Genomic DNA, 13653 nt, shown 5'->3' on the forward strand with positions numbered 1-13653 from the left:
TTGTCGAACGGAAAATTTTGGGCGATATTCGGAAGAGAATTTATAAAAACTATTTAGCCCGGCCCAATGTACAAAAGCAAACGGCACATCGCCCGATCGGTCCCTGGGCACAGTTCGCCTGGTATATGTGATCGGATGAGCCGTGCTATTTCATTCATAAAAAAGCTATTTATATAGTCGAACGTTATTCACGTCTGATAAAATAAACCAACCAATTCCGTTGCTCTTCTGATTTATTTCTTTTTCTTCTTCAATTCGATCAATGTTTATTTTGAATGAAAACCTGCAGCTTAGCTCATCGATTTTTTCTCACTATAATAGCCAGTCATAAAGTGTATCTGAATGTCTATTGTTGGCATAGCACTCTAGCCCCAAGTACAAAAGGTCAGATTTTAGATGACTTCTATAACAGCACTGCTTCTAGCGTAAACACAGAGGCTGATCACAATGGGCATCGCGTTTCTTTTGTGAAAAAAGATGACTCGTTTTCGTTGTATGAGTTAAAACATACAATACAAACAATCCTAAGATATGCTCTTTTCACTAAAGCCTTTGAATCTTTGACGCTTGTCAATTCAGTGTTCATGCTAGGAACAGTGCTATGCTCCCATATATACGAAAGTAACGCATAGTATACTATGATTACCGTAGGAGTATACCTCCAACTATTTCTAGGTTAGTGTTTAGAAGCTATAGTGCTATGCTGTTGGTCATGTTGTCGAAAATATAATTTTAATTTAACTTCGATCCAAAATATTTTTTGCAAAAATTATTCAACTACATTTCCAGCACCCTAATTTATAAATTATAAAGTGATTAGTTTGAATTTTGATTCGCGACATATCGAAGCGTTTTTCTATTGATAAGGTAAAAGAATAGTAGACGATAAAAAATGACTGCCGTAGTACCGTTCCAGATGCTGTTCCAGCTGTAGAGCCCTCAGAAAGAAGGAAAAAATCTGCATTTTGGCACCAACTTTTTTCCAGGACATCTGTGGGATTGCAGCACAAAAGTACATCATTCATTTATATGTGCAACGATAGTGGGTGAGGCCAGCTACAACACCTCATACTCAGTTCCGTGGAACAACGAAGCTGCAGAGAATCCGGACTCTCCGAACATTCACTATATCTTTAGTCATAACTCTCGTGGATGTACTCGCACCAAGCAGTGCGTATACTCTACCTGTAGGTCTTTCCAAGGCCGACATTCGTATAAGATTACAACAATTTAAAATATTTTTTTCTTGAGTTCTTGCCGAAAAACTGTTTTCGGTACCCTCTGACATGTCTTTACTTTTGAGCTCTTTTCACAGAAAACAATTTTTTTTTAGAAAAAGTGTAAGATAGGTGTTTCCTAGAATTGAAAGACGAATCCAACGAGCTTTCACTCATTAAAATCGGAGACCGCTTGTTCCCAAAGTTAAAAAAATCGCCTCCACGACTCAATAATCCCAAATTCTCATTCTTGTTTCCAATTCTGCACTTTTGTCAAGCTTACAGATATCTTAGAATTATCGTCTGTTGGCATTGTATTAAGAAACTCAAATACAAATTAATGAACTCAGACCTACTTCAGTTGTTCTGTATCTGTCACAGACATTTATTGTCCAGTCTATAGACAGACTTTTATTCAAATTTTTTTCAGAAATGCAATGATCTCATCATCTTGAGATTGAGGACTGGCAACCTTTCCAACGATATCAGCTTGTTCTTCAGCTGTTAAAGTACCTTCACGATGACGCCACTTCTTGCCCATAAGTGCCTTGAAGTCGCCAACTGTTAGATCTTTCACTGCCTCGAAATTGAAAGCTAACACTTCGTCAGGACGTACTTTTGGATTCAATTTGACGTCAAGATCTAGACAATTCGTATAAAAATTTCGTTAGTGCCATTCTTACCAAAAACTGTAACGTTAGCATCGCTATACCTGGAGCAACAAAGAAGACCGCAGCGTTTCGTCGAGAAGCGAAAACTTCTCTTCCATCAGTTCGTGTTGTCACAACTCTATGTAACGGGGCTTTGATTATTCCGTTGGAAAGAATAGCGGCCGACCAGCCCCATAAAAACACCACGCCAACAGTCGGTGGAATAGGAAGCCATGATCCGTTGCTGAAAACCTCCAGTCCACCAACAGAGCCGTCCTGGAAGATCAGTGTGAACGTGCCATAGTCTCGATGCTCTCCGCAGCGACGACTCTTGCTATGCACCGGATAATAATCGACTAAACGATAATTGTAATTCATCTGCTGATGAATATTCATGTCACTTCCATTGTTGATTGCCGTCTCAGCCAGTCGGATAAGACGTGGTATGATTTTGTCTTGTACGTTACTGTAAAATGTCAATATGTCACGGAAATCGTCTCCCAGATCGTGTACAAGTTCTGTATCATTTTCAACAATGGCTCGTAGCCGAGCTGGACTTAAGTCAAACGGAACCTTTTGGTCCACATTTTGTAGCGATTTTTGCGAAACATCCTTGAAAATTCCGCGAGCTGGATACACGTCATTCAGACGCTGAGACAATTGGGGATCGCCATATATTTTACGAAAAGTGTTTTTGATCGATTGCATTGGTGCTTCTAGCCCAACATCTTCGAATAAACAGATTCCTTCATCGAGCTCTACGAGCTGTTTACACAACATACTATCTTGGGTGCACCAAGACAGTTTTTCCGGACATTTGTGCACCATTTCCAAATCAAATTCAATATTTTCTTCACTTCAAAAAACGTTCAGCGAAAAAATCGATTTGACACGTTGCTTCTTTGCTCTCTTCGCCAAAATCACAGCCGATTAGGCTGCTAACGTTAACCTGAAGTTGTTGCACTTTCACACCGTTATTGCGCTGAAAATTTGAAATGAATGGAGAGAACGGATGGACTCACGTAGTGTGACTCACGGTTTCAGAACCTTGGTGTGACTGTAGTTCTTCGATGAAGTGAGTGGAGAGTATTGATTTTTAGCCCCGTACGAAGTACTGGGGGCTTATAAGATTAATATGCCGTTTGTAACATGTCGAATTGGAAGCAGCCAGTAAGGGCAAAGCATTTGGTTATGTTCATAGATGACAAATCCGCAATAAAAAAAATGTCCGTCCGTCCGTCCGTCCGTCCGTCCGTCCGTCCGTCCGTCCGTCCGTCCGTCCGTCCGTCCGTCCGTCCGTCCGTCCGTCCGTGACCCCTCTAGCTAGAGTAAATCACAACCTTTTTTCAAAATTCTTGTGATATATCAAATGAAAGGTATTGACGAGTAGAACAAAGTTGCTGAACATTGTTTTTGGGTAAGATGCAATGTGGGCTTGTTGGGATGGCTCAAAGGTCGTTACTCGGCCCTAAGTGTTTTTTGCACATAAATCGAGTAAATCTCATCCGATTTTGCTAGATTTAGTTTTTTATGAAAGGTAATTGAATACCGAAAAGAACGTGGGGAAAAAAGTTTCAAATTCGGGCCCTTGGACTAAGGTCGCTACTCGGCCCTAAGTCGTTTTTGCACATAAATCGAATAAATCTCATCCGATTTTGCTAGTTTTTGTTTCATTTGAGAGATAATTGAATGCCGAATAGAATGATGGCAAAAAAAGTTTCAAATTTGGGTCCTTGGACTAAGGCCGCTACTCGGCCCTAAGGGTTTTTTGCACATAAATCGAGTAAATCTCATCCGATTTTGCTAGATTTAGTTTTTTATGAAAGGTAATTGAATACCGAAAAGAACGTTGCGAACAAAGTTTCAAATTTGGGCCCTTGGACTAAGGCCGCTACTCGGCCCTAAGTAGTTTTTGCACATAAATCGAATAAATCTCATCCGATTTTGCTAGTTTTTGTTTCATTTGAGAGATAATTGAATGCCGAATAGAATGATGGCAAAAAAAGTTTCAAATTTGGGCCCTTGAAGGCCGCTACTCGGCCCTAAGTGTTTTTTGCACATAAATCGAGTAAATCTCATCCGATTTTGCTAGATTTAGTTTTCTATGGAAGGTAATTGAATACCGAAAAGAACGTGGCTAAAAAAGTTTCAAATTTGGGCCCTTGGACTAAGGCCGCTACTCGACCCTAAGTATTTTTTGCACATAAATCGAGTAAATCTCATCCGATTTTGCTAGATTTAGTTTTCTATGGAAGGTAATATAATACAGAAAAGAACGTGGCGAAAAAAGTTTCAAATTTGGGCCCTTGAACTAAGGCCGCTGCTCGGCCCTAAGTGTTTTTTGCACATAAATCGAGTATATTTCATCAGATTTTGCTACTTTTTGTTTCGTTTGACAGATAATTCAATACCGAAAGAAAATTGATAAAAAAAAGTTGTAAATTCGGATTCCTAAAATTACATCGTAAACTTTTGTTTTATACTTGAGAAGTACTTCGTACGGGCTTTTGTAATTGCGCTAAGCGCAATTTTAAAGATGAACGCTTACAGTTTACAATTTGCAAAAATAGACAATGATGTCAAGTACGCAATAAGGTTACGGAAGCATTTTGATATCGGACGAATAAGGGTTACGGGCTTATTAGGGCTATGGACGTATAATGGTTTCGGGCTAAATAGGTTTACGGGTCGTACGGGGCTCAGTCGTAGCAAACGCTCCGACTGTTCTGATGCCTTGTTTGTTATGATTTATGCTGGAAAACTCATTTATGTTCAGTTGTTTTATGTTCAGAATTTTTTAACAGAAGATCGCCCGTTTGTTTCATCCTTAAAATTTAGACGCAGTAACATTACAACATAGTTTATATGAGAAATTTTGACTAGTACGTCGAAGAGGCCTCTATTGAACACTCTAATCTCGTGCTTGGTTAGTCCAGGTACTTCAGGTTAGGTTCTCTGTGGATGATTTTTGACATTCCGACCTTAGATCCTAACTTTAATTTAGAATCATAGCACTGAACTGAACCAAGTACTAGAACGGAAAATCGACCCTCTTCTCATGTATAAAATTGCGACGCAGCAGCAGAGGAATATTCTGCTCTTGTGCTTGGTTCAGTGCTATGTGAGAATGAATATGAATCGAATAAAAGTAAAATTTTTAACATTCATAAAGGTCTTTATTTACTTGCAAAAATAAGTTCTCTTCTTAGGAGTATAAGTGCTCGCATATTCCGAGACAAAAAGCGATAAGTACCTGGTCAGTTGTGCTGAAAACGTTTCTTCCTCGGGGCGTTGACACAACATTAAAAATTCAATAAATAATTGACAAACTTCCCCATCAACACTCTCTGTTTACGTAGTTCGAAAAGCCAGCAGCCTTCCTTCGTAAACAGTTTCCTCGTTCCAAGTGGCTAATCCAAAGTACCACTGCAAAAATGATGAGAATGACAACAGCAATACCCAATCCGTAGCCACACGCTTTACCAGCACAATCTTCCATTGTGGTCTTTCGTTTCATGGCCACTTTCTGTAGGGAAAAAGTGCATTAAGAACAGTGCCATCCCAAATGCAATCTTAATGTAGACGATAAGAGAATGATAATTACAAACGCAATAGCTGCTGCTGTACACAGCAATTGTTCATCGGCGTTAATTCCCGTTTCGCGGTGAAAAATAATCGTTCCGTCATATTCCTCTGAGTTGTAAACGTCAGCGTTAGGCATTTGTATGTTACATATTGGATTGGACATTGAATTGGGGCGGTATATCTGGTTGTTGCAGGAACATAGAGGATTATTTGAATCAACGGACACGGACACTCTAACTCACAGTAAAATCTCCAATTTTCAACGATCGAACGCAATTTTCTGGGTAGGCACTGTTGTGAATTATTCTTAGGCACGTTGAGGCAGGACCATCTACCGTAACTTTTACTGTTCCAATGCTCCTATTCTGGTGGCTTATTTCAAACGTTTGTACTTTCGGTTCCTGCAAAAAAGAAAAACGGATGCGGTGTCTTTCACTGCAATTTCGAATGGTCCCTCTATATCGTCATTACATTCGTTTCATTCCTTTTGGTAATCTTCAACATTTCCGTTCCATTTACATTTTGTAGTTTTATGTTAGAATATCCGTCCACTTCGCCCTTGGCTTGAAGGCACCCGAGTGAGTTACGGATGAAAAAGGAATATCCTGCAAATTTTGAAAGGTATGAACAAAGTCGACGAAACATATGGTCTCAGTGTGTACCGGAACTGTTCGACTTATCATATTCGAGTCTGAGAATGGTTGCTCCGGCAAAAATGCTGGAAGAAAATGTTTCGTCTAGAAGCGGAGCAGAGGTAAAAACATCGTTGTACAACGGCAGGCCATCTTTGGTAAATGTACTTGTGAAAAATGAAGAAAATGCACTTGTTGATGCTGTAAGGTGAATTTATAGTGAATGGATTACATTCATAAATTGAACATAAGATGAGATACCAACCGGAAGACGACATTGTGATTCTTTTAAAAATGTAAAATTTACACAGGACCACTTAATGAAACGAATCGAGATTTTTGTTCAAACATGTTCAATATTGTACAGTTCTTTCGACAATATTTTTGTGAGTAGCGGGTGTGTCGCGCTACTTTATTCAACAAAAAAAAAACTATTTTTAGCCAAACGTCATTCACTTTTGCTCTTATTCTTCTTCTTTTTTCCATTCATTTGTTTCCGTTCATTCAACTCTTGAGTTTTATCAAAATTCGTAGGGTAAAACATTTAAACACGAGCAGTGTCTCTTTTTACTTTCATTACAAGTGTTGCATTACACGATCATTTAGTAAGCAAATCAATACATAATACCAGTACCGGCTTGTCGTTTAGTTTACTTTAATTTATTGTGGCAGGTTCATGCAACGGTATACGAAGGTGTTGCTGGTGTATTCTAATCTTCAAAATTATTCAACTTTTGATAAAGTAAGCCAATTGTGTTGCTTCTTTTAGATTAATAGAGTAAGGCTTAGGGTCAGACTTAAAGCTTACAAAAAATGAAAAATCTTTAAGGCCAGGTGAAGGTGTTTACTATCGCAAAATATATAAGCAACTTACCTAGCAGATCAGTTCATAAGAATAAAAAACTAGGAGTTAACCATAAAAATCGTCTGAATTCTCTGCAGTTCGATAGTTCCAGGAACGGGAAGACAGTGGATCATGACGAGAAATATTCAGCTGATGTCAAAAGCTACTATGACTCTAATTTTCTGGTGAATTTAAGCGGAAAGTCATATTTCGTTAGGTGTAGTGCCAGCCTTTGATGGAATGTGGTGAAATGATGGCATGAATATTGGAGAAATGTTAGCGAAAATTCTAAAGAAATCGAAAGTGCTTCATTGGTAAATCAAGGTGAGCAATCCCTCGAAGTGTCACTGCACTCGGACTCACCCTACGCTTGGATTCTGTGGTTTTTTGCAGATTGCATTACCTTCAGGGGTTGTTATAGTTTTGGTCAAATGAAGAATGAAATCGAAGAATAATTTTTTCTGAAAAACCTGTCGTGTCTGATAAGTCGACAATTTAAAGTATGACCCGTCACGCCAAGTGTACCAACGAAAATTTTTTATGTTCCACCAACATTCTTCATTTGTCTCTAAACCTTCATCTTAAGACCAATGAATAATTTCTACGATCTATGACAGACGGCTGAGGTACCCGTGGCGTAGGAGATGTAGAACACAGTCTTACTCAATAGATCCGCGATATTTTTTTTTCTTTTTCTGCGAAATAATTGCCCAAATGACACCAATGGTGGGCCTTTTTTGAATTGAAATTCCCAAAAAAAGCACATTAAATGGAAACGACTCTTCTCTTTAATTTCCTTTTTTAATGCACTGACTAGCGGCTAGATTTCATTTAAAAATAAATTTGTTTTCTTTACATTATGAACAATACTTAGAAATTAGAAGACTTTATGATACAAAATGAATGGAATTAAATTATTATCGATTGCAGTACGTACGGGTTGTGCTAGGCAACATGTAAACCGATTTAAACATCCGCAATCGGTGCCATGTATGACATCGGATCCGATAAAAACGATCGCAAAAATGACAATCCACTGGGTAGCGCTTTGAATGCATCGGTAGTTTCCCGAAACGGATCGAAAGTCACATTGCCAGGACCGACCATATCAACATTATCGAATTCGATTTTCACCTCTTGCATCAGCAGCTTCTTGATGTCGAACAATGTCTTTTCGACATAGCACGTTCTGGTAATTTGGGAATTTTTTAAATTACGACCGGAACCGTCAAGAAAGAGTAAAAAAAATCTCATTACCCATCCGTTCCCATGCGAACCAATGCACCGTGTCGGATTGTGATTTCATCGAATTCCTTTATTTTCACAATGACGCTCCGGAAACGTTTTTCGATTTCTTCCAGACCGCGGAAAATGTTTTCGCTGCTGGACATTAACGATAATAAGTTGGAGGGCAATAAACTGAACGAATTGTTATGCTTCAGCAAACCTTCCGTTGATATTCGTCTAACTGAAAGTGGGAGTTTGTCGATGAGTGTGGCGCTGTAATATCAAAGTTAAGGAGAAAAATCTCTTCATCCTAGGAGTCAGCAGCGGGCTCTTCGAATTATCGGGCATGGATATTCTGGCGACTGAGTCAACGGGAATTTTTTTCCTCGTAAAATTTTGGTTACCTGCGGTATTTTTATGCCGGAACGACTAGGATAAATTGATACTTACGATGTGTGGGACACTGTTCAATCAAAATTCTGCTGAAAAGTAGCGGCATATTAAACTGCTCCGCTTTCATCGGCGCATCAACTTCGAATTTTATGTGTATTACAATCGAAGGAATGTCGTCGTAACGCAACGCAATGGTACCGATTTGAAAGAAATTGTCGTTGTACTTCCACTGTGGATATTCGCTGAAAAATGTCCGCGGTTTACAAAGTCGAACGAAAATTAGACGAAATGGCACCACTTACGTTTTCATTTTATTGTTCATCAGGTACTTGATGTTCATGCGCATCGGATAGCAAATCAGTGGCTCAGGTACATACACTGGCCGAGGTTCAGCGGTGCTGCAAGTAAAAATTTTCCGGTGAATTTCACAGAGTCGGATATCAAAGTATGAGCTTACGTTTCGCTGCAATTATTTAACAGCCACAATCGGATGTCAGGAGCTTCGACATTTTGATCGACCAGCAACAGATCCTCCATCTCCCTAGCCGCCTCTCGTTTCTTTCGCGCTGCAATCACGTCTCTCATCGTAGGTAATCCTTTGAGCTTTTCATACATGCTGAAATCCAACTTGGGTTTATCATCCGATTCACCCACACCGGCGAACGTTGCATTTCCACCGCCCAAACTTTCACGACAGTTCATACATTTTCGACACCGCGGCAGCTTATGAACATCGGTTGTAGCCTCGGCAGACAACTCGACAATGTTTACTGACTCATCGGTTGAGGCAATCAAGTCCATTTTCGTTTCGCTCAGCATGTCGTTGGACGCGTTTTGAGATAGGTTCATGAAATACTTTTTCGCTGCACTCATTCTAGACTCGACGGGTAGATCGTTTAGTGACTCAAAGTCGATAATGTCAATCGAGTCCGAATTCGTTTCGCTCAGCATGTTGTTGGACTTGGTTTGAGACAGATCCATAAAAGATGGTTTCGCATCATTCGTCTTTTTCAATTGATACGGCTCCAAGTTGCACAGTTCATCGGTGTTATTTTGTAGCGACGTAGCGGAACGCATATCCTGAGACTGTCTGGTGTTTAGGGTTGGACAGTCGTTGAATGTAACGCTGCTGCAGTTGGCCTTCTGATGTGTGTCAATGTTACTGAAGTTCTGCGGAAATTGGTTATTTGGAACGAATCTGGTCGAGCTGAGGGGATCTGAGTGAGCAGCAAAGCTGAATTCAGTCGCTAGCACTTGATCGTGCGAAGTGGAATAGTCCAGAAATTTGGCTTTCGGTAATTTTTCATTTGCCGAATCGTATAGAGCGGTGGGATCGAATGTTGGTAGCAGAGTCTTCTCTCGACAAGCGACATATTCTATCGGATTCAATGACAAATCTTTCGAAATTAGGTTGGTCAAATCTTGCGTATTTTGACCGTGTGAAAGTTGAGCTGAACTATTCGTAAAAACATTTTCTTTATTTGCAGCTCCCGGCAACTCGTTCAACGGCTCACGATTGCTTAGGCTTAGAGGTTTCAGCGAACTATTTTTCGTGCATTCGCTCGGCGATCTCGAGCCAGCCAATTTACTCATCGCACCATCATCAATCTCACCACTAACTTCTGCCTGGAAATTCGTGTCCAAAAAAATGGTCAGATCTTCTATGGCCGGCTCATCCGGATTCAATGAATGTGGTGACAATGGATGATTCTTAAATTGAATGTCCATCGAAATCGTCAGATCTTCTTCCAACGTACGATGACGACTGATACCGCTAATCGATTGAAATGCTGGCTCATTGCCACCCATTTCATGGTCGCCGGCAGTTTCTTTCTCAGTATCATCAAGTTTATCCGCTCCATTCCATCCAGCAGCGTTGTCCTCCTGCAACGGATTCCTTACCGCAAACGTCTGATCGATTGCAGCGCTGATATCTCCACGGCCAAAAATGTGAGTCTTCTGGCTGGTTGGAATGGAAGTGTCCGAGACGAAAGAGGTGATGGATGGCTCATCAATAGATGTCAAGGCAGTAGTCCTCTCGAGCCGTTTTGACGGTCTAACTGACTTGTCGTCGGACAACTATCGAAAATTGGAAAATTAAATTAATTTACCGAAATGGACCGTTCACAACATACCGTGGTTTGAGGCAACGAAACATCCGACATCTCAGCATCATCGAACATCCGTGTCGTATTCAGGTTCACCTGCGATTTAGTTCCAGACTTTCGGTCAGGGCTTGAAACGCTCATATTGACGTGATGTAGAATTGTGTTGTACATTCCCGGCTCCAAGTTTTCGTCATTCATTTTTCGAATTTTCACCGACTTCACGACATCCGTAGCTACCGTCTCCACCGAAATGGTGTCAATTGTTTTCCGTTTGTTAGCATTTCCCACAATTCCGGACATATCCACAAGTTTACAGTTAGTCACCGATGTGGACGATGTGGACACAGTTTCTTCGACGATCATTGTTTGATTGAAAAGTTTCGTGTGTGACACGCTGTCACGCTGTGATATTTCCATCTAAAAAAATGTAAAATAAAATTTCAGAGACCAGTCATGAACCGAGTCGTTGTTCCAAATTACCTCGGCCGAACCATTTTCAATATCAGCGAACAAATCGATTGTCGGTGCAACAGCTACAGAATTCGATGCAGTTGCCACAGAATCCAATGTCGGTATTTGTGATACGGAGCCAGAGTTGCTTAAATTTTTGGCCGTGTTACTCTTTTCGTAGGAATCACCCCAAATGGTTTGATTGTCGACATCGGCCACGAACTCTCTAAAAAATTATCGGTGTCATTTCGGCTGAATAATCTCTGATGCTCAATCGACTTACTTGACATTGTTGACATGTGAAAAGCTAATCCTCTTCGACCGTCGGCTGAACGTTTGTGTTGGACTTTCGTCAGAGGTCACCACATTTTTCAGAATCTGTTGAACAATAAAATTAGAGCTTAGCAGGCAGTTCGAAGTATTTAACATTTTAACGCGAATTCTGAGCCGAACACTGTCTCAATTGGTAGGCTCATTACACGATTTTAATATGTCGTCGTGACAACTAATTTAGTTCAGCGTTCGGTAGCTTCATTTCGACTTTTGTGCAGATCGTTCATCATATACGTCAATTGGGACGACATATCGAATTCGGGGCTGTATTCAACTGTTAGATAGGTAGAATAGAAGGAAATTTGGTTCGACGTAAATGCTATTCTAAATAAATCTGAAAACGGAACCGGTCATCGAATTTGGGCAAAGAATTTAGCGTAAAATTTGACGGTTTATTGAACCGACTAGGACTAACTACTCGAACTTCGCAATTTCATTTTTAAAGCTGCGAGAAGGCCGCTTAGTTCTCTGTTTACGATCAAACAATGAAAACTGAAAACTCATCCCACATTCGATTGTTAAGTAAACAGAGCGGCTGGCAGCTTCAGTACTGCAGGTGGGATGCATTACCATTACTTGAAACACATATTACCCAGAGTTTATCATCATTTTTGTCGGCGTTATCGATAACAGATGAATAGCATCTTTTGCTATTTACTGTTATTTTGGGCTATTGTTTGGTATTAATTTTTAAACGAATACCGATCACTATTTCACACTCACCGATGATATTCGACGGGTTTGTCGCCTGTTTTCTATGTTGTCACTCATGCTATTATTTTTGCTTGTTGTTCACGGAACAAAATTAAATTTAGAAAATTTTCAGCAATAACAACGCGTAAACATCAGTTACAAATTTCTTTTTCTCTGACCTTTCTGACGTTCATTCAAAAGCCGTCGATAACACAGTCCCGATTTTGATTCACACCGGTCGCGCCATCTCTACTTATTTTAGCTGCGTCGGTAAGGCAGTAGAACAACCGGAATATTTTGAAAAAGAAAAAAATTGTGCATCGAATAGATTGTTGTTTCAATTTATATATTTAACAATGTTGTTTGAAGTTTAAATGTTAAGAAACGTTAATATTCTTGTTGGTTCGCTTAGTTTGTTCTTTTATCATCATAACATAATTTTTTGATCAACTCAACAATAACTACACCCACCAAGGTACTGTTAGGTTGCGCAGATCACAACGCAAGATGCAAATGTCCTGACATGCTGTGAACTAGCTGTCAAAAAAAGTCGATTCGCTCGTTTTACGGTTTTCGTTTTTAATTTTTTTATCGCATACGTGTGTGTATTGTTCGCTATATACACGACGTATATACGAGTAATAGTAGATCATTCGCCTTCGGCTCATGCAATAACTTTCCAAGTGTCTAAATAAACATGTGGACAGAGGTGAATAATCTTCTATTACTCTTGCTCAAGGTGAATACGCTATTTTATCTACCAACGGCGAAATGATAGCACTTTTTCACCTAGGTAGATAAACAAATTTACCCTAGAGTGCTAAAGGTTTTGCAAGCAAAATTATATCACTATAAAAAGAGATGTTTGTCTACTGCGATAAACTACCTCACTGATATAAGGCTGTGTATAAGAGACACTTATACTTTCGCAAGCGCTCGTATACGTACACGTCTCTTATATACAGCCTTTTAGCAGTAATGTACTATTATTTATGTCATGTGATCAAACATTCCCTGAACGCAACAGAATTTTTCGAAAGTTCTTTTTTCCTCGAAAGCCTGATCACGTATCAGACCTTTCGTGGAACAATTTGGGTTTTTCAATGAAAAACTGACACTGGAAATTCCTAGACTTGGAAGATGCCTCACCCCCTCACACCAGCAATTCTCAACCGATTTTATTAGTACAAACCATACAAACCGGAGGAAATAGCGAATTCATACACCTATAAAAAAAATATTTGGGTATGGTACCCGTGCAGTTCTTTTTACTACACAGCTGAACATTAGTTTTCAGCATATCTGTATATTGTACGTAATTGCTGAATTTTGAACGTAATGACAGTACTATGTACAGCTAAGATGTACTACTGTTCTGTTACGTTGACAAATATACTGCTACGTTAACAAATGTACTTGTCCCGAATTTGTACAGCAGAGCAGTACATGATTTATGACAGATTCAAAGTACCATTCAGATGGACAACGTACACTATAGCTGAATGAATGCCAGTTTGAATG

General features: G+C 39.7%; 3 protein-coding genes across 3 annotated transcripts; all 3 read right to left on the minus strand.

The window, feature by feature from the left end:
- Positions 1 to 1573: 1573 nt before the first annotated feature.
- LOC119076754 (1-aminocyclopropane-1-carboxylate oxidase-like) lies at positions 1574 to 2796 on the minus strand. The gene is made up of 2 exons (XM_037183703.1): positions 1930 to 2796; positions 1574 to 1859 (listed from the first exon to the last, which is right to left on the minus strand). The coding sequence occupies exons 1-2, from the start codon at positions 2693 to 2695 to the stop codon at positions 1633 to 1635; spliced, it is 993 nt and encodes a 330-aa protein (XP_037039598.1). The 5' UTR covers positions 2696 to 2796; the 3' UTR covers positions 1574 to 1632.
- A 2225-nt stretch (positions 2797 to 5021) lies between these two features.
- On the minus strand, positions 5022 to 6544 carry LOC119076758. The gene is made up of 6 exons (XM_037183715.1): positions 6350 to 6544; positions 6115 to 6285; positions 5924 to 6057; positions 5695 to 5853; positions 5472 to 5633; positions 5022 to 5393 (listed from the first exon to the last, which is right to left on the minus strand). The coding sequence occupies exons 1-6, from the start codon at positions 6360 to 6362 to the stop codon at positions 5205 to 5207; spliced, it is 828 nt and encodes a 275-aa protein (XP_037039610.1). The 5' UTR covers positions 6363 to 6544; the 3' UTR covers positions 5022 to 5204.
- Positions 6545 to 7707: 1163 nt separating this feature from the next.
- On the minus strand, positions 7708 to 12344 carry LOC119076737. Its single transcript, XM_037183654.1, has 9 exons — positions 12163 to 12344; positions 11390 to 11484; positions 11137 to 11332; positions 10684 to 11073; positions 9006 to 10627; positions 8851 to 8946; positions 8606 to 8790; positions 8186 to 8396; positions 7708 to 8117 (listed from the first exon to the last, which is right to left on the minus strand). Exons 1-9 carry the CDS (start codon positions 12208 to 12210, stop codon positions 7895 to 7897), a joined length of 3066 nt encoding a protein of 1021 aa, XP_037039549.1. The 5' UTR covers positions 12211 to 12344; the 3' UTR covers positions 7708 to 7894.
- Between the last annotated feature and the right edge of the window lie 1309 nt (positions 12345 to 13653).

The sequence above is a fragment of the Bradysia coprophila genome, unplaced genomic scaffold (assembly GCF_014529535.1).
Source record: "Bradysia coprophila strain Holo2 unplaced genomic scaffold, BU_Bcop_v1 contig_232, whole genome shotgun sequence".
Classification (NCBI taxonomy): domain Eukaryota; kingdom Metazoa; phylum Arthropoda; class Insecta; order Diptera; family Sciaridae; genus Bradysia; species Bradysia coprophila.

Coding starts and splice junctions, on each gene's coding strand:
- LOC119076754 (XM_037183703.1), bottom strand. CDS start 2,695: ATGGTGCACAAATGTCCGGAAAAACTGTCTTGGTGCACCCAAGATAGT. Junction 1,860..1,929: donor GGTCTTCTTTGTTGCTCCAG/GTATAGCGATGC, acceptor CGAATTGTCTAG/ATCTTGACGTCAAATTGAAT.
- LOC119076758 (XM_037183715.1), bottom strand. Junction 6,058..6,114: donor TGATAAGTCGAACAGTTCCG/GTACACACTGAG, acceptor CAAAATTTGCAG/GATATTCCTTTTTCATCCGT. Junction 5,854..5,923: donor CCAAAAGGAATGAAACGAAT/GTAATGACGATA, acceptor TCTTTTTTGCAG/GAACCGAAAGTACAAACGTT.
- LOC119076737 (XM_037183654.1), bottom strand. CDS start 12,210: ATGAGTGACAACATAGAAAACAGGCGACAAACCCGTCGAATATCATCG. Junction 11,074..11,136: donor TTGAAAATGGTTCGGCCGAG/GTAATTTGGAAC, acceptor ACATTTTTTTAG/ATGGAAATATCACAGCGTGA. Junction 8,397..8,605: donor TGAACAGTGTCCCACACATC/GTAAGTATCAAT, acceptor TCCCACTTTCAG/TTAGACGAATATCAACGGAA.